This window comes from Columba livia, chromosome 11 (assembly GCF_036013475.1).
Source record: "Columba livia isolate bColLiv1 breed racing homer chromosome 11, bColLiv1.pat.W.v2, whole genome shotgun sequence".
Lineage (NCBI taxonomy): Eukaryota > Metazoa > Chordata > Aves > Columbiformes > Columbidae > Columba > Columba livia.
Genome location: NC_088612.1, coordinates 7,511,972 through 7,532,345, shown reverse-complemented (window position 1 = coordinate 7,532,345; position 20,374 = coordinate 7,511,972). Strand labels below are relative to the sequence as shown.

The following is a 20,374-nucleotide window of genomic DNA, read 5'->3' as shown; positions in this document are numbered from 1 at the left end:
CTCTGCTAGCTTGATATCACAATAAAAACATTACCCTTGAGTTATGATTTTTTCTTTATTCACCTTTTTGTTTACTTGTATCACATCGACAGATTTTGAACAAAGCTTATAGTTTCAAATAAAAAAGATTTTTTTTTTTTTTATTTTATCTCCACATGACATAAATTATTATTATTCTAGGTAATTATTGCAATAAGATAACTGAATATAGACAAAAGCCTCACTGAAAATATCACACTGAAATCTTGATTTTTATCCAACTACAGTGAAGTTTCTGAACTTTAAAGTATAAACAAATGTGGCCACATCTACCAAGCAGGTCACAGTCCCAAATGTATCTGTGTAAAACAAATCCAATAGGAGTATATAGATGAATATATACACACAAATCAATCAAATGTTCCTCCTGATAAGATTTACAACCTCTTGTTTTCTGCAGAGAATGATTCAAAACACAAGGGCACTGAGTGCATCAGCAAGGAGATGAGGTTTTGGGTTGTCAGTGACTCACTGCGAGGTGTTAGAACATGAAGTGGGGTTAGAGAACTTCAGCAATGACGTGTGACCACAGACTGAACCCAACTGCAAAAGTAATGTTCATCATAGAATCATAGAATATCCTGAGGTGGAAGCAACCCACAAAGATCATCAGAATGATGCTCTTTGCAACCTGCATCAACCAGGGATGGGGTTCAATGCAACTTCAGTTGCTTTTGCACCCTTCAAATTTGCCCAGCTGGGCTGCAATAGTTAACAAATGAACTAAATTTCTTAATAAATTGGAAATTTGGTAGCTGCGTCAAGAGCTTTTACTGAGGATGGCAAGATCTGAGCACTGACAGCTTCGTACCGAGAGTTTAGATGAGTGGAAAACCCACAAGCCCACACCAAGCTCATGCATGAGGCTCAGAAAGTGTCTCACGGTATTGGGTGACCAAAGATAACCAGGAAATGAGTAGGTGGCATGTGGCAAGCAATTCAGGGGGAAAAAAGCTCAACCTACATTTTTTTCTTTTTTTTAGTTAGCTTTGTTCCAGGGATCTGCCTTCCTTCTGATCTACCTCGCTGATCAGTGAACGATGCTCACAAAAGAACTATGTGAGCTATTGTGCTCCTCACAGCTACCCCACCCAGTAACAGGAGACCAAGAACCTCTGCAACAAACTGTCCCCATCTGAGGCACACCAAGTACAAATTTTGTAGATGTTCAGTGAAGTACAAGGAAAGCTGAATATTCATGTTTCCATGACATTCAACTTGAAAAGAATTAAATTTGTTAATTCCTTATCTATTTCTATTTTTCTTTGTTTCAATCTCTGCTGTGTGTTCTTTAAAAAACGTAAAAAAGAGGCAGATTATAGGAAGGTAGGTAGAGTATTCACATAGGTACCACTTTCTTGTAAAGCACTTAGTTTGCTCAAAGTCAAAGCAGGATTTAGGGTTAACTTCAGTGCTGCTGCAAGTGCATTCAGTAAATTTGGGGTTAGAGCTTCTGGTCTACAAAAGCAGGAAAGAACAATTACTATCATTAAAACAACCTGGAAAAACTCCTGATAATGACATGTTCATAATGTCCAATCTACCAATTGAGTTGCCAGAACTTTTGAGTTAAGTTTAAATAGAGAGCTGCAACAACTTTTGACTTAAGTGAGCAATTCCAACAAATCTGAAAAATCTCAAGCGTCACAATATTGCCAAAATAAAAAAACAGAGCAGGGTTATATCGCAGCTCCAGATTGACAGAAAGGATATCTGAATTAGCATCCAATAATTCAAATACCATGTAAGGTTTATGCTCATTTTTATCCCCCATTCCTTCCTTGAATAGAGCCCCCTCCATCCCATTATACCCCAGACAATTAAGGAGAAGCATGATGAGACTGAGCCCAGTGGTGCCCCAGGACCCACCTCTGTCCCCTCGTCCGACAGCGCGGTGCTCAGACGGGCGCTCTGCAGCAGCTCAAAGAGGTCGGTGCTGGATTCTCGCTTCACCTCGGACACGGGGCTGCCCGTGATTTGTGTGTCCAGGTGGGTGACCGTCACCTCGGTGCACATCGCCTGCTGCGACGCCTGCAAACAGTCCTCTCCTGCCGGCCTCACCGAAGCACTTCTGCTTTTCAGGGACACCACAGACCCGGAGAAGCTTTTGGGGGAGCAGCTCGACACCACCTGAGTGTTCAGATAAGTCGTTTCTTCTTCCGTTAGAGTCTCCACCTCCAGCATGTCAGGCACTGACACACTGAGGCGTCGGTCCAAGAAGTGGACCTTCCTCTCCACCATTTTGCTAGACCTCTTCTTTGTCTTCTTCACGCTTAGGTTCCGCAGGAACGGTCTAGTTTTCTGCTTCAGGGATCCCCAGACAGATGGTTTATCCAAGTCCATCGCTGCAAAGGGAATCTCAGTGATGTCTCCTGCAAGAAACGGCTTCAGCGATTCCCAGGCTGACTAAAAGGAATGTAGGAAGATGGCAAGTCAATCACAAAAGTGAACAGCCGCTGAAGATTATGATTCATGTTGTCTCATCTTAAAACTTTCAGTCGTTTTTCTAAACAGTTAAAACAAGGCATGCCACATTAGTAAGTGCTTCCAAATACAATCTGGTGGGTAGGTTTGATTATTTAGAAGGAAAACAGCCGGAATAAGTATTTAATCCTACACTAAAATGCAATGTCTGCCCACTATGTGATTGCTAAGACGAGATGTTGTACTACTTCTTCTGCCAAGCCACAATTTGCAAGAATTTGAGATTTAGCCTATTTGAAACTGTTTCTGTAAAAAACTTACTGATGGGAGTTAAATCGTGATAATGCTAGCACACAAAAAATGCTGGAAAAGCTGGCACCATAATTCCTGCTGATGCTTTTCCATCACATGTAATTTTTTTTTGCTTTTTCCTAGGTTACATGGGTTCTTACACATGACTCGTTAGTGGACAAGCACAACATGAAAAACAGCTCCATAAACTAAGTGGCTGAGGCTGAAGAGGACACTTAAGACACAAGAAATCCCAGGTGAGATCCTAAAACCCTAACCCTATTATGTTAAACCACTGCCAGTCAAAGTTATCGCTGAAGAATTAATTTTCCTCATAAGGAAGGAATTTGAGAGAAAATGAGGATAAAAATGGACAGATGATCACTTCAATTTGGAAAACCTGCTGGTGGACTCTTGTCTTTGAGTTGATTAATACTGAGCATTTATACAATAGGGAGGGACAAGAAGAAACTACCCAAAATACAAAATCACATACTGTATCTGCATTGTAAGGGAGCAGACGAACAGACACCTCTGCACAGGAATATCCTCACGGACAGCGTCTTTCGTGGTTAACAGCTGAGCAACCATCCTTATTCTGTGAAGCAGAGAAAGTCAAATCTCATTAAGAAAAAAAGCTGAGGAAACCTGCAAATTTACTCTTTCACAGTCCCAAAGACATGCACACAGAGCTTACAGTATATACATATGTCCTAAGAAACCTATACCCGCTAACTACATGACTGCTGCTTCCAAAATTCACATCTTTATATTCCAACAATTGCACAGTTGACCAAAAGACACTTATCTCACTCTTTTCCTGATCATTAGGGAAAATGCCAGAAAAAGTAATAGAAGTATAACTGTTAGATAAACCCATGTAGCAAAATCATTATCTGCTTTCAAAGAAATCTACTCTTACATTTATTAACTTGAATGAGATTGTATACTCAGGTCCTGAAAAACTTATTCAAATACTATTATTATGACTAACCCAACCATACTTGAAAAGTGTGTTCAGGCATTTACAAAAAATGCTTTAACTGTGTTACTACATAACTGAAGCCACACAATCCCCCATTTATATTTGCATATAAATTAATATCACCATCCTTATATTCCATACAAAAACAATAAGCTTTAAGGGCATTACATGCATTCAGAAAGTAGTAACAAATTTTTCCCAAATAGGAAGGAGTACTAATACAGATATATCAGCTTAACATAGTGTTTTCACCTTTATCTCAAGAAGTCAGACCCAGTATTAAAATGACATGGACAAAATAAAATTACTTTTTTTCCCCTCACAGCATCACTGAGAAGCAAGAACAATTTTCTGAACCTCACGGAGAGGAATTTGAGGTACACGAAGGCATTGGGGGGAGGGAACTTCTTTTCTCATGGAGCTCATGGTGAGGTGCAAGATGATCGTATTTATTAAAAAAGGAGAAAAGAAAGAAATGCAAAATCAAGGGATGCCTGCGTCAGAGCAGCACCTGATGCCCTGTGCAAACTCACCAGAGACGAGGCTCAATTTGCTCTCATCAGCTTTCACTTCGGCTCTTCCCCCTTTAAATAAAAACGTGACAAGGCAGCCACGGGCGTCCTTGGCAGCGTTACATCACATGCCAGTAACAGAAATTATTAGGTTAAACGTATTTGCACAAAACGTTATGAAACACCACTGTTGGGACTCATTTAAACAATTCTTCTCCTGCCAGTGCTCTCTGCTTTGCTCGCCTACACACATAGTAACCTGCTCAAGTGAAGACATTGTCAATAAAGGCAGGACCCAGCACAACATCCACTTCCCAAGGCTCTTACTGCTTCCTATTCCCTTCCTGTTATTCTCCACCCCTCTCATTTTGACGATCCACTGCTGTCGTTTTTATTTTGTTTGCTTTGAGATTTTGTTTCCTAGCAGCGAGCTTGTTCCTGTAGGTTTTTTTTCCAGTTACTTTCCCCCAACTGATTGTTTTTGCAGTTACATTCCCTCAGTTGTTGAATATAAATGCCCACTCAGCAAGGATGATGCAGGTACCATACTGCATCTCTGAGGGTCACGTGTATGTGACCCAAAATGAGCAGAATCCTCAAGCCAGGCAGAATCACGGGGGAAGAAAAAAAGTATGACACACACACAAAAGGAAAAGTTTCTGGGGCAACAGGGTGCTGCATGGGGAGCACAAGGGTGCCTGAACTGATGCCACAGAAGCGGCAAGCCCATCCCTGGATTGACAAGGGGTTCAGCCATACTCCACCTCAGAACCTTTGGACCCACGCTCCTGTTGCAGCTATAACTTTTCTTTTATAAATATTGTATTTATAAACAAATTAATCCAAATGATGGTTATAACACACAAAGAAAAAGAAACACACAATCTGTAAACACACAATCTGGTAAATACAGCCTGAAGGGCAAAACCACTCTCACATCGGCCATCTACAGACTGGCACTTTTTTCACTTCCCCAGTTCATGCAGAAAAAATACACATCACCATCATGACCAGAAGTCTGATCCCCAGAGAGGTCACTGGAAGACCAGGGCTGGACTCCCCAACCTCCACAGTGCTGGAACCAGGGGTGCCAGGCTTTTCAGGGTACCCCCATGTCACACCAGTACTCACTCACATGCACAACCGTTCCTTCTTCCTACGCAATTTTTTCTCTGCTTTTCTTTCCCCTACTGAGCAACATCAATAGAAACATACAATTTTAAAGAGAAGCATGTTCTCAGTACCAACATATTGTTCACGTACTCCTTATCCTCCACTGGCCAGACATTTTCCCTCTTCCTTCCGCAGCCTCAGAAGTTTGGTGCCAACCGTATTGCCAAGTATTCCCTCAGCCACCACAGGGAAAAGCGCACTTTGCCAACTTCTTGGTCTAAACTTGACCTCTTTATTCTTTCCTTGCGTAAGTGGCACATTGTAGCAAAAAGCTGCAAACAGTAATTATTCCAAGATAAACGTTTCCTGTTATCAATTTCAACTTTCTTGTTTTTAATTTAAGTGAATGGCTCCTTGTTCTTATGTAATAAGAAAAAATCATTTCAGCCTATCTTCTTCAGCCTGCTCTTTAATATGCTTCTAAATCTCCAGTGCTCAGAAGAATCCATATAGTTTCACCTCTTCCTTCAGAGAGACCACTTCTGATTGCACCTGCCATTTTTATTACACCTTTTTCTTTTGCTGTGTTTCCTCCTCTTTTGGGAGCAATGGGGGCTAGAAAGAAAGGATTAGAGACAAACAAGTTGGTCACAGCTCACCAGTTGACTGATATAACAAATATTTCTAGCATTTTATCCTCCCTTAAGTATCTTCTTATTATGGTCCTTGGGATTATTTTTTTCATGTGCTTTGATTTCTCTCACTATAACACTCCCTACTTACTCCTTTAAATTGTTATGATATTTAGAACTAAATTATTTTTTATATGTTCTAACAGGTGGCTGTAAGAGGTATTTCAAATGCTGTTGAAAGCCTAGAGAAATCACTCTGCAATTCTACCTCACTTACTCTCTTGTCAGGAAGCCAGAAAAGCCACAAGTGAGAAATACTGCAAGACACTCTAAAAACATTATAAAAGTAAACAATATAACTAAACTGGCAAACAAAACCAAACTGATTTACATACTAAGAATTACAGAATACATTGTCTTTCTGCACACCGTTCACTGAAGCACCCTGAAACACTCCCTGCTAACGCTTTTAAGAAGCATCCTCAAAGCCAGCGAGAAGATAAAAATGCCCCTGCAAATGAGAATACTGCTATGACAACTTTCATAACTCCAGTAATCATCGTGCTCAAAGTCAAAATGTTGGGTCAATTTGCATCTTCATTGCATGTGATTCAGTCAGTATGTGTTCAGCTACAACTAAAGGCCAGCCAACGCTTAAACCTGTAGTAGCTGAAAATACTAACATGCATTAGAGCCTATCAGGAAGATATTCCTCACTTGCATACACCTTAACATAGGTTTAGACTGGGAGGAACTAATGAAAATGTAAAACCTCTGTTGATTCTGGCTGTTCGGGCATAGGGTATTCACCCTAGTTTCTGCCTGCCTGGCACAGATTCAGTGGCTTAAAACCATCAGACATTGTACAAGTTACAAGCAAAGCTAATAACACTTCTGCTGTGCAGATTTATCATTTTTAGATTTGTAATTTCTGAACTCAGCTCTCTGAGAATGAGGGGTAATATGAAGAAAGAGATAAGAAAACAGTGAGGGAAAGGACTGGGATCCTCTTTTCACACCATCTTTTTAGCTTTCCACTATAAATTCCACCCTCTGGCCCCAGGAACCATAAATTAAACCCTTCTTCCCTGGGAGAAAAAAAAAGGGAATTATCAGGAAAATAGCTCTCAGCTGGGTAACAACAACTGTATGTATTGGATCGTTATTTCAATAACAGATCACACTCGGTACCCCAGGTTTCTCTCACCACTCTTATCTAGAACCCAGTCAAATATGAATCATTACTACTAAGAGTGGAATTACTTTAGAAAGAAACCTACACTTCCTTCTTTGCAGTGGTTTATTTCGGTACCTTATCTGAAAATGCAGTAGCTTTATGATAAGCATCATCAGCTACAGAGATATGAAAATATCATCCAAAAAAAGCAACTCTTTGTTCAGAGTCACCAGTTTCTCCTGGAACATTCCAAACCCAGCACCAGTTACACTCATATATGATATTTAAAACATTTAAAAGAAAAGGGAATACTTTACCAGGGACAGGATGTTCCTTGGATTATCAACACCTTCGAGCCTTGAGCTTCCTTGGCACAAAACACAAGTCCAAAATGAAAGGCTGACCTAAGTGGGCCTGAGGCCATTCCTCTCTGAATGTAATCACATAAGCTAAGAGGGAGACTAAATTAAATACATACATCACAAAACTGAGAAAGTGAGACAGCCTTCTCTTCCTGCAGCTGTGTTTTACACCATATGGTAAATACCTGAACTTTAATTTGATAAGGCACCAGAAAAAGTCTAATCTCAGTCTGATTCTGCATGGGCTAATTACCCTGGGGAAATCAGTGTTAGAATTATTTTTAGTGCTAACAAACATCAAAGGAAGCACACTGTTGAAGTGTAGCTAACGTCTCCATTGCAGAAGTGACTTGGGTCATGTCTTGGCCACCTTCCAAACCCTGCCATTGCATTTGAGCTTAAGCTTCAAATGATGCCCGTCTGTGGATGCAGATCCTGCTCTTCTGTTGCTCTATTGTTGTACAGACACTTCCAAAGCACACTGGGATGCTAAACTTAAATATAAACTAAAAACTCTACCTGTGGCTCTCAACTTAGTACAAGTGTTTCACAAAAGACAATTTGATATGCTCCAGTGCTTGAGCAGAAACAATATGACCAAAGGAAACTAGCCTTATATTGTTGATGTAATGCAAAATAAATCTACAGTCCTTGCAGAAGATCACAAATACTATCTAAATTAAAAGCTTAAGAAAAGCTTGTTTATTCTATGCAGATAATACAGGCATCTTATGTAAGACCTTTTTTTTTCTTTTTAGTTTTTGGTTTTGTTGGGTTTTGGGGGGGGGGGTGGTTTTACAGATCCCTGGGTTTTTAGGCTCTGTGATTTTTAGATCCCATGCTTAGCCTTTCATTTTTTTGAATTGGCTCAAACATTATGAGCTCCATATTTCACAAACACATGAAACAAGCACACGTCTTCCTCCACTTTTCACACAACAGAGAAACAGGAATGCTCTAACTCCTTAGAGACCCTTTTGCACAGTCTAGAGGGCTTTTTTCTCAACGTTTATGAGCAGACCGTAACTGAGAAGTAACAGAACGAACAGTTGCTACAAGCATCTTAAAATAGCATCTGATAGTGAAAGTTACTGGAAAAAAAAACCAAACCTGCACCTGCCCCCAGCTTATAAGAGTATTGCTTTCAGTTTGCTTCAGTCTATTCTAAAACAGAAGAAAAATGATGAGTATGTATAGGGGAAATGAAGGAGGAAGTGTTTGGGTGTATTTTTACAAAATTATTTCACAAGTTCCTTCTACTCTTTCAGCTTCCTTCAAAATACTGTAGTTCATAATTGTACCTGTGTAAGCCAGAAGGCTGCTTCAGGTTTTTCAGTCTAATTCATGGGACTGTACCAAGCTGGTACAATCAGCTCTGATCTTCACAATGCAATCACACCTGCCGAGCATCACACATCTCGGGGGACACCTCTGCACGAAGACCTGCTGCCTGCAGTCCTGTAGTGCGGCAGACGATGTGCACATCAAACCAGACTCCAAAAATATATATTTCTTTGCCATTGACTGTATCTGTTTCATAATTTGCCTCATTGCTCTCAATCACACCAGGTGATCCCTAGGAAAGGTGGTACCTAGAGAGCAGGGGAAGAGGGAAACCTGATGAGCAGTAGTAAGAAGGAGAGACACAGGTAGAAGCAGAGTGAGAGTGAGATAAGGAGAGCTCTAAAAGAAATAGAAAAGGAAAGGTTCATCAGGGTTTACGTGAGGAGCAGCACAAAATCAGGAGAGATGCGGGGACATGGTTTAGTGCTAGAGTTAGGTTATGGCTGGACTCCATGATCTTGAGGGTCTCCTCCAACCAAAATTATTCTGTGATTCTACTGAAGGACTCGATGGCCATCCAGAGGAGCTCTGGTGGGAATCCCGCCCTGCAGCCGCCTCCCTCCACACTCTCTCCTCCAAGTCCTTGTTCATCTCCCTCATAACAAAAGGTATATTTTTATAACAAGAGGTGCACAGAAATAGATCGTCCCTCTTCATAACTCTAAGGGAAAACAAACCTAGGAAGGAAACTGGAGACTCATTTCTACTGGATGCCAAATCAGCCAGTGCCTTTTACTAGCACTTAAGTCACATATTTAAATAAAAGAAGTTTGTGTTTATATGCAAATTACTTGTGCATGTGCCAGCATTGCTCCCTAAATAACTACTATTACTGTCACACTACTTCTCAAAACTCAGCGACTATAGAGGAAAGATCTATTGAAAGCTCTGCGTGACTCTTTATTTAACCACAATTTACTAAAGTGGCATAAACAGAACAACTTCAAGCCATAGAAATGGCCTGATGCTAACTCTAACAGGACAAAAGCCTGCACTAAGCCAGCTGCTACAATTTACTCCCTCTTCTTCCTTATTACAGCACATTTCTCTTCCCAACAGCAACATGGCCCGTGCCAGGGCCAGAGCTCATGGTGAAAGTCAAGTACACGGGAGAGCTGAGATTACTCAATGATCCTAAAGGTCTTTTCCAATCAAAATGATTCCACGATTCTATTCTGTACTTTGAATCTGTATTGACCTGTGTAATTAAATGTCCTTTCACATTCAATATCTCCACACAGTTTGGGTGTATCTCCAAATAAAATGACCCAGTGTTTTTACAGTCTCTTAACTCACAAAGGCAGGAGGCTGAAGGCAACTGTCCCTGAAGAAAACAGTGGTTGGTATGTTGTATCATCAATGAATGAGGGAATTGCACGAGTAATAGCCCTAATTTTCTGCAAGAACGACAAGTTTCTTTCCAGAAAATCACTATGCTTAGATACCTCGTGTTGTGCATTGCTACTAAGAAAGCTCAAAAGATTTGCTACAATCCCATGCAGGGATGAATATTAAGAGACCTCTTCAGGACTTCGCTTGCAGAAGTTCAGAAAACCTCAGCCCTATCGTAAAGGCCAGTTTTATTTATTCTGGTGCATTTCTAGAAGTGATGTAATCAGAAAAGCTCCCCAAAACAGAAACACTGGCATTGCTGAGTTAGGACGATGCCTCTTTTACTTGTGCTTCATAAAGTAATTTAAATTTGATGGTCAGCTCTCTAGGTCTCAGTAAGTGTTTCTTTGACTGTTCTGACTGTATGCCCTGTCAGAGATCGGGTCCTGGGGACGTGGACCTTTGATTTCACCCAGTATGGCCACCATCACACTGCACAGAACCAGTTGCTGGAGCCGTTGTCCCAACGTTTGGGTTAATATGGGCACCACACAGCAGCGCTCCAGCTCAATGCCTGCCCGCAAAACATGACTCATTCACACCTCCCTTAAATGCATTTTGGGAGAAGAGGGAAGAAGGAAACACCCCACACTCTGAGGAATGCTCTAATGGACCAGTGATTCATGGCAGAACCTGTATCCATCCTTAAAAACATTATTCATTCCCACTGTACGCAACTGAATAATAGGGCATGAGACACCCAAACCTCAACATAAAGTTTTTTAAAAGAATTCAAGAGATTCTCCATGTAGAGTTGGAGTTTGCTGGACTTTATTCTATTTTGGTTGCAGACTGAAGAACACAAATCCTAGGTCCAACCAGAGAGCTCCTGGCAGCCCCATGCTACATCCTGATGGTCAAGCGATTGTCCAAATCAAGCTCCTTTTATTGTGAAAATCTGCAGGCACATTACACAGTCCTTAGAAAACACTTTAGCCCTGATTCATCTGGGGTAAATTTGCCATAGGCAGGGTGGGGAAAGTCTGCTAAACTTTAAATATGTTCCCCTAAGTGTATCTACGGCTCCTTGCTCATGCTGCCCAACCACACGGACTGCTTATTTGTACTGTATTACCACAATGAGGGGTTTTATTGTTTTTAATTCTCCTTTCATACACTCATAGCTCCAGGCAGGATAGCTTAGAACAGATCAAACTGACCACTACACTTGTCATTATAATGCCCCATTCACATATTCTCAAACTAAATGCTAAGTGCATTAATTATGACCACTTAGCCCATAATTCACAAACAAAATGCAGAGGTTATTAATCATTAATGTTTAGTTCTGGCAAATACTAACTAAAAGACATTTTAATTCAGCTACCCTGATTACACAATCTCTTGCTTTTGTTCGTGGATTAAAACCACACAGAGTTCAAATCCAAAACTTTTGCAACAGGTGTCAATAAAACCCTTTCAAGACATAGCAATGCTTTTTAACAGGTTCAAGAGCTATTCACATTCCAGTTACCTGTGTTTTAGCAGATACAGGCCAAGAGTCACTAATTCAGCAGGTGTCCTGACACATAAACTGCTCACAGTCAGCTAAATAGATTAGGAGGTTTTCTGGTTCAAACAATTTTTGCACCTAAGTTGTTGAATGCTTGATATTCTTCACCTTTCCTTTGCTTAGTAGCAAATTTAAGACGGGTTTTTTTTTTTTTTGCTAAATGCTACCATGAAGCATCCAAGATTGTTTGGTGGATGTTAGGAACCAGAAACCTTCCTGAACTAGAGGAAACAGCCTGCATTTCAAAATGCAAATGTCCTCCCGTAGTTTTATAATAAGATTTGTGTCCTAAATGATAGTTTTATAAAGTCGAACAAAGTTCAGCCACTTACACATAAAAAAAAAAAAAAAAACAAACCAACCAAAACACCCTCCAACCACAAATGTACTATCCCGATCTGAATTTGGGTAGGGAACATATATTCTAAAATAACTTCAAGCAATCTCAAATAGCAGGAACTCTAAAAAAATGCACTAGATATATAACTGAAATTAGATGTTTGCATTCCAAGAGAAAAACAAGACAAAACAAAACTCTACAGTTAATTGTTTCCAAGTACAAGACACTGGGAACAAAGGCTGCTATTGAATGAGCATTAATGATTTGCCATTTGGTTCTGCAGATGTTTCCCATGAGGGAAGAGGGAAAAAACACATTCCACTTGAAACCCAGGGAAGCAGCAACAAGAAGCTGATTTATGTTCCTTCATTCATGTGGATATTTTATTTTATTGTCAAAACCATTAGGTTCAATAGGATTTTACTTTAACGGGAACTTGTACTCAATAAAATTTCGAAGAACAGAACTCCATAATCCCTTCCCACTTAAACCCAAATGAGCCAGGCTTTTAAAAATAATTTTGCATCCATGATAATATGGGCTACGAGAGTCCTCACTGACAGCTCCAAATCATCACCACCTCCTCCTCAACAGCAAGAGACAAATGCCTGCTCAGATAAATTAGTATGGCCATCTCATTTCCATTAGGAGATCATCAAACAAGAAAGATTATATACTTTGTCCTGACCAAAACTTACTTCTTATTTATGTATTTAGGACCAAAAAGGAATGAAAGCATGCACTCACAAATCCTGAAAAGACAGAGCTGCTCCTGCATCTTAATTTATAGTGTTACACAGAGCTGGACATCTTTTATTTCCAAATTAGCACTTATCTCTGATCTTGCAGGAGCAACGCTACACAGTTCCAAGAATGTACAAAACAATGAAGTTTGCCCAAACCTGAAGTTTCCAGGAAAGCAGAATTTACTTTGCAGACTGCAAATGCAGTTCTTAGGAGTGGGCAACAGGAAGAATTGTCAAGGGTACAAGTACTTCCCAGAAAGGAAGGATATGAATAAGATATCCCTTTTTTTTTTTCTCCTCCTCATTCCAAAAGACCAACAAAACATAACAAAGATCTTAAAACCTACTTTACTATTTTGCTTATATTTAATCAAGTTGTTTTTGTGGGAAAGTGAAAACAAGCTAGTGAAGGAGCATCTGTGTAAATACAAATGAAACAGGCACCCACCACAGCAGGCAGAAAAGTCGCTCCCAAGGTCACTGATGTCCTACTCTCACCACAAACTAACCAAGGAACCAGAAGCAAGAAATCAAACTAACCTTGTTTTAATGAGGTCCAGCAGAAAGTGTTACCAAGATACTCTCCTGCAAGACCAAAGGTGGTCACAATGTAAATCCTACCTACAAACATGAGGGTTCTCTCCGGTGGCAGGGGAAGCTGGATGTGACCAAACTAGAAACGCTCCAGCTCCAATTTCACAAGCAGCCTTGAAGACTTCCAGCTCAAGGATCTGTTTTCCTTGAACAAGCAGCAGTTCAATGGGAAGACAATGGGAAAGTGCAGACACACACACACAAAAATGCCTACAAGTCAGCAGCCTGCTTATGGGAAGATAACAAAAAAAATAAGCCTGCCTCAAAAAATATAGCAACATGCATTTAGGGAAACAGAAATCAAAACCAAAATCATAACATCCTCCACATTTTCATATAATAGCCCAATTATTTCACAAGTGATAAAACAATAAAGCTTTGCAGTAGGAGTGTAGCCTTACAAAATGTCAGATGAACTTGTGTTCTTAACAAGTAGCCCGTTAATCAAAACTTAAGGAAACAGAGCATTAAGCACACTATTTACTGCAGGTTTTTCCCCAAGTATGAAAACTGAAATTACGTCTAAACATTCACCCGCTTGGAACTGGTTTGGACAAAGTAGTAATGATCTGAGAAAAACCCATCCAAATTTTCATCATATATAGGATGTAAGTGGACTGCACCACTCCAAATATCATTTTAGCCCTATAAGCTGCCTCTAACTCTGATCAAAAGCAAATGCTCAGGGGAAGAATCTGAAGTCAGGAAATTATATAGTTATTCTGCTTGGAAAATAATCTCCTGTTTTCCAGGAATCTCTGATTTAGGGGCTGCTTCAGCTAGAAATTGTATCTGCATCTTTGTGATTAACAGTCCTAGCATACACTTTCCTCTGTTAATTTGCTTTACAACTTTTAAAATTCATTTATATCTTAAGCAAAAGGAGTATACTACCATAATTAATTCCATAGATAATTATGCTTCTATGAAAAGTACCTCAGGAAAAAAAAAAAATTGCTCATTTATTCTCACCTTTTAAAAACCTTGAGTTATGTGAAATTACAAATAATTGTTCTCTATTTACTCTGTATCACTTAAATTTTGCCCACTTCTGCATTATCCTCTCTAATGATCTCTCTTAATTGAAAAGCACAGATCATTCAAGGAGACTGCCTAATGTTATAGAATCCAAACATCTTACCTGGCACACGCACCAGGCATACAAATTATATTTTTTTCTGAAATAATTTATTTCTCTGAATATATAATGCAGCGCAAAGCAATCAAAATCCAGAACCATTCAAGGAATGTTTTGAAGAAAGTTAATTAACATCTCATTTTCCACAGTCTTACCATTAGATATAACTAAACAAATTATTTTTTTTTAAATTGAAAGAACAGATTAAGAGGTTTTAAATTTGCCTGTGAATGCTTGTGTAAGCTTTTTAAAAAGACTGCATTTTTTTATAAATAACGGAACTAGTAATTCCTAAATAATTCTAAAAAATTATAGCAAGAGTCTCATTTGTATCAATGTAGAGCAGCTACACGATGAGTTGGTACAAATAAAATCAGACACATGCAATTATTTACCCCAGCCCAGAGAGGTGTGCTACAATATGGGTGCCAATATGGTTTGCTTTATGGAATCCTCAGGGCAGGACAGCCAGACTGCACATCCCTAGTGCATCACTGCTCACATGATACCCAAAATCCAGAGAAAATTAAGCACATCTGACAGAAATGAATTCTCCATTAACAAGAATTCCTTATTACTGATACCTGAATTGGACTAAAACTGTCTGCCCACGCAGTGATCACCCCACGCTGTGGCAATGCTGGTAAACCTGTAGTTACACCCAAACTAATTTCTTTAAGTGAGAAATTACCAAGCATATAATAAGATGATCAATCACTTGATCCAACATGGGAGACTTCACGCAATTTCTCTTATTGTTCTTGATCTTCATTAGGACCCTCACACAGAAAGTCTAGTTATTCAGAGATTCAAATTGCCTAAATATTAATATCCCCTCTGCTTCTATAATTTTATTTTATAGCACCAACAGCTTGAAAATATACGTGCACTCAGGCACAGCTGTTATGCTGACACAATTTGAAATCAGAGTTCTAGGTGCTCGTGCTTATGACAGCCTCATGATCCTGTGAAGACTCATGATCCTCAGTCTTGAGAAACAGTCCCCCTGGGATCCAGGGAACATTTAACTACTTAACTCTAGTAAGAAAAGATTGAGGAAAAACATTCCTTTTGCTTATAAACAAGCTTCTGTGCAAGCATGTTATCTAATAAATACAACTAAGTAAAATGGGAATGTGGGAAGGGTGCCAGTGTAAATCTTCCAGATCTGAGGAAATCAGGAGCAATTTTCCACTCAAGGATGGATGCAGCATGAAGGAAATGCAGAGCATATTTAGGATGCTTTGCTCTCCTCTGCCAAGGTGAAGTTCTCCCCCACGCCAGCATGCTGCTGTCTGGGTAGAGGGACCCTGACCCGCATGAGGACGATGGGAGAGACCCCACGTCTCTGTACCTTGGGAGACTGGAATTCAAAGCGCTGTATTAAAATTAGTTCATGGTATAGGAGTGACCCAAACTGATAAAACCTGGCCATTCTCGTAACAAAACGACAGCGTAAGCTGTTATGCTTGTTCTGCATGAATTTCACGGCTACTGGCAAAGGCCTCATGGCATCCTTCAGCTATTGATAAGAAATAAGCTTTAGAGATGAGATGGGCAAATCAGCACAATGTAGACTAAAACGGCAGAAGCAGAGGAGGAACTGAGAGTCTTCTGGGGTGAGGTTTAACCCATCCTGAGCCCACCCCAGTCTCATCACAGCCAGCCCCAAACCCCAGCCAATTTCAACATTCAAATCACAGCCGCTCTTCTCCTCAGAAGCATTTCTTGCCTGAGCAAGTACATTTTTGAATAATTACCTCTTCAAGTAAGAGGAATTTCATCAGTGCAGTTAGTTGGAAACCAGCTGCTTATATTACTAAACGAAAAAGCAACTGGGAAAAAAACTCACAGTGAAGTTGAGGCAGTTATGGTAGTAATTACCTCGAAGGATGTGACAAGCAAAGCTTGTCTGTTACGGTCTTGTGCACTGGCCAAAGAGGAGACGATTACAGGAACCCCCGTGCTGTTTATCACCTTCCACCAGCAGCAGTGCCCCTCCTCACACCCTTGTTTATTAATCAACACCTTAAATACACCCAACTACAAACTATTCTATAGCTTCTTGAATATAGAACTTAAACACTTCTAACAGCACAAAATTTACTACCCATGAAAAAACTGAAAGTACCACATTTTTTTAAGAAATAAAATGTAAATTTCCTCTCTGCACTGTTTTCTTGCAATTGTTCTTCCCACAGCCACCGCCAAGTGAAACTACTCATACCGAATCCATCTTCAGACTATGTCGTATGAAAGTCTATTAGATTTACAATAAGCTATTTTATGATGATATCGAACAGCAGCAACAAATCAAACAAATAAGATTGTTACGCAAATACACCCATTCGTCCTGACAGCTAAATCTACCCACTCAACAGTCTCGTCTTCTGAGAAGAATCAAAATCACTGCAAAATACATGACAAATTCTACCACTTAACCATGGAAAATTATGACAAAAACATCTAGGTGAGAATTTCAATTTTCTTAATGCCACATACTAGTAATTCAGCTTCCCATGTGCTCTGAGCAACTGTCATAAAACTAAGAGCACCAATTGGTTTCTCACCAGTTACCGTAGTTGTACTAACCTATTATAACATCAATGAAAAAACGACACTATTTCTCATCACAAGCACCTTTTTTTTTTTTTTTAAAGAACTATACCTTAAATCTTAAGTTTCCCTCAAAGTTACCCTTACAACCACTTCACTACATTGATGTACTTGTGTCAATATTTTTCTTTGTTGTTTGTTTGTTTCTATCTTAGGGATTGTTCTATTATTATTATTAAGTAGCTTATTTCTTTAACTAAAGTCAATAACCAACCAACTCAGTTTCAGTAAGCAAGTACACATAGGGATGAATTAGTTCAGTGAAAGTTAGCTGGGAAAGAAGAGGATCTTTCCAGCATAATTGTATTGCATAAATATATATATATATACACGTATATATATATTTTCACACAAGGTCCAAGTATCTCACACAGCATCACTAAAGCAACACACAGCAAAGCACGGAGTAACCTCGAGCTTCCTACAAAGAACTACAAAGTTCTCTTGGATACCTGGCTGAGTGCAAACAACAATAGCAAGCTGGCTGGCACAGAAGAGGCAAAACCCACCAAGTCTCCAGAAAACAAATAAATAAATAAAAATGACGAAAAGCATAAAACCCCGCAATCCTACAAGCAGATAAGTTTTGGGTATTTTTTTTTTCCTAAAGAAATTTTACTCTGTATTTAAAGCGACACGACAGGACGCGCCAGGTACCAGAGCAGATGGGAACAGACTCAGCGAGCGCAGCCGGGTCTCCCCCGGGGCAGCGACCCGCGGGCCACCCGCGCAGCACGGTTACCTGTCGGGCGGGCCCGGCCCGCGGAACCCCCGCGCTCACCCGCCTCCGCAGTCGCTCAGCGATCGCGGCCGGTCCCGGGCGGGCACGTGTTGATGTCGCTGTCACCGCCGCACCGGGCACCCTTCCCATCCCCGCCCGCCTCCCGGGGCGGTGCCGCCGCCGGCACCTCCCTGCGCGCTTCCCGCCCGCCCCCGCCGCAGCCCGGAACCTCCCGGGCTTTACCGCAACCCACCGCCTCCCCGCCTAGTAGCATGTCCCCCTGCAGCGTCCCATCCAGAGCGTTTTCCCAGGGCAGCCCACCCTGGAGCATCCCTACTCGCCCTCAGCCATTTCCCCCGGAGCATCCCCCCCTCCAGACCTTTCCCTTTCCCCGTCTCCCACACTACGTCGCCCAAAACAGCCCCCGACTCAAGCCAAAACCCCGAGGGTTTTGTCCCAAAGACCCGGGGTAGAGGGGAAAGTGGGGGCAGAGGGCAAGGGGGGCTGGCAGCGCTCCCCTAGATAGCCCTGGGTGAGGGTGGGGCTGGAAAGGAAACTACAGGAGTGACCACAGGCAAAGGGAAATAAAATCAACAGCAGTGCTGCCACGTAACACTGCTTGGCTGCATCTCCCAACACCTCTTTTCTTGGCTGCATCTCCTGGTGCCTGACAAGGAGGCCAAGTACCACAGCTGTGCGTTCCAGGCAATGAAACTGGGGCAGGATTGGGTGCACTGACTTGCTTACCTGGCACGTCTGCAGCTGAAACAAGGTCCCGCACGTGTTTCTTCGTGAGTTTGCCACCAGAGCATGGAAAGGCAAATGTTTCCCTGCAGCCCCTTCAACACCAGCTTGTTTCTGGAGCTGTTTGGGTCTCCAGCTCCACCACACACCTTCCTGGAGATCTCATGCACCTCACTTGTCACCACTTCCACCTGTGATGTTCAACCTCCATTGAGTGTGGTGTCAGCACATGAGGTGCAGAGTAATGAGGGGGACAAAAAAAAAAAAAAAAAAAAAAAAAAAAAAACACCACACAACAAACACACAACACACACACACACCCCCCAAAAAAACACTTTAATGATGGAATATATTTACATTCTGCTTACCATTGCACATTATCTAACAGCACAGCTGACGTAGTGACACTCACCTCCTATCATCCACTGAAACTTGGTGATGCAATCATGTTATGTCATTGCAAAATGGAAATGGCCATGCACATGTAGTAAGGCACAGCACAAGGAATCATTCCATTAACCATTGAATAAAACCACAGGGAAAACAGTATAAAAGCCATTACTTCAATTATTTCAAGCAAATACAGAGAGAAGGATATCACAAATGTGCACAGTCCCACATGGATCTACAATATCAGGAGCAGGGAGCTGCATATCAGTAAGATTATTTCTTGGATGCTTGAGCACTTTTACAGGATCAGGGCAACAACAACAAAAAAGTAAAGATTTATTTTGCCTCCTGACTTAAAGACCATGTTTGAATGGCCCGATCCTAATGCTCAGCACAGCCTCAATGACAACATTAGTTACCATGGTGGATATTAATCAAGAAACGCACAGCAACTCCTGAAGTGCTTAACTTCCCAGAGTTTTGCTAAATACTAAGCAGACCACTCTTACTCATCTTGTGCAATCAAAAATTGAAAGGGAAGTTGGCTGAGAACAGAAAACTAATCAACCACCTCAACCGAAAAGAAAGAAAACTTATGCCACTAATATTATTGTCATCCTTTCATCTAAACCCAGATTCTGCACACATTTTGCCAAAGTCTGCAGCCAAGAGAAAAAACAGGAAGCATCATGCCCAAGGGCAATCTAATAAAGAAGGCTGCTGATTTTTGGAGTAGCAAGAAGAGTAGCTTGTGTGTCTCTGTCAAAACAAAATGCAGCAGTGCTCCTCAGATGCAACAGTAGGAAGACAGAGATATAAAAATTAAGTTACTGCACTCAGTATCCACCAAAATGAGAAGCTTGCCATGAGTTAGGGGCAATAAATCAATTAACTATTACAGGACTACCCAAACCTGAACTCCTAAAAAGATTAGCTTGAGGAAATTTTCTGCTCTTGAACATCAGGTAACTGTATTAAGTTCTGAGTAAATGTTAAGGTGTATTTGGCAATAACTGCTGCAGGTGCCTTGGAACGTGCCAGTTACCAGGACTATGTGTAGCCTTTGTGTTTTGTCCCATTAGGACAATGTTACTGGTTATATTTGTCTTTCAACAGTGGGAAACCAGTACATGTTCACTAGGTGCCATGTTGGGAAAATAGTAAAATGATGGGACTAAAGTAAAAGGATTATTAACAAGGTGCTGAAGGAGTCAACAAAAAAGTCTTGTTCTAGAATGTTACTGGTTTCATTCACTGAAGATGTGCCACTGCAAAAGATATTCAGAGCGAGGAGTCACATC

At 40.8% G+C, this 20,374-nt stretch overlaps 1 protein-coding gene across 17 annotated transcripts in view; it reads right to left on the bottom strand.

The window, feature by feature from the left end:
- Positions 1 to 20,374, bottom strand: part of MCTP2 (multiple C2 and transmembrane domain containing 2) — a 147,486-nt gene that overhangs the window by 101,475 nt on the left and 25,637 nt on the right. For 6 of the 17 annotated variants that reach the window (XM_065076637.1, XM_065076634.1, XM_065076636.1 and 3 more), the window contains 2 exons: positions 3,251 to 3,352; positions 1,909 to 2,445 (listed from right to left, as the gene is read on the bottom strand). In XM_065076637.1, the coding sequence (XP_064932709.1) occupies positions 1,909 to 2,382 (474 nt within the window). In that variant the 5' untranslated portion in view covers positions 2,383 to 2,445; positions 3,251 to 3,352. Of the gene's footprint in view, positions 1 to 1,908; positions 2,546 to 3,250; positions 3,353 to 4,272; positions 5,509 to 7,490; positions 17,935 to 17,960; positions 18,119 to 18,686; positions 18,709 to 20,374 lie in introns of those variants that run through there. The other 11 variants (XM_065076632.1, XM_065076640.1, XM_065076650.1 and 8 more) reach the window with 9 other exon arrangements.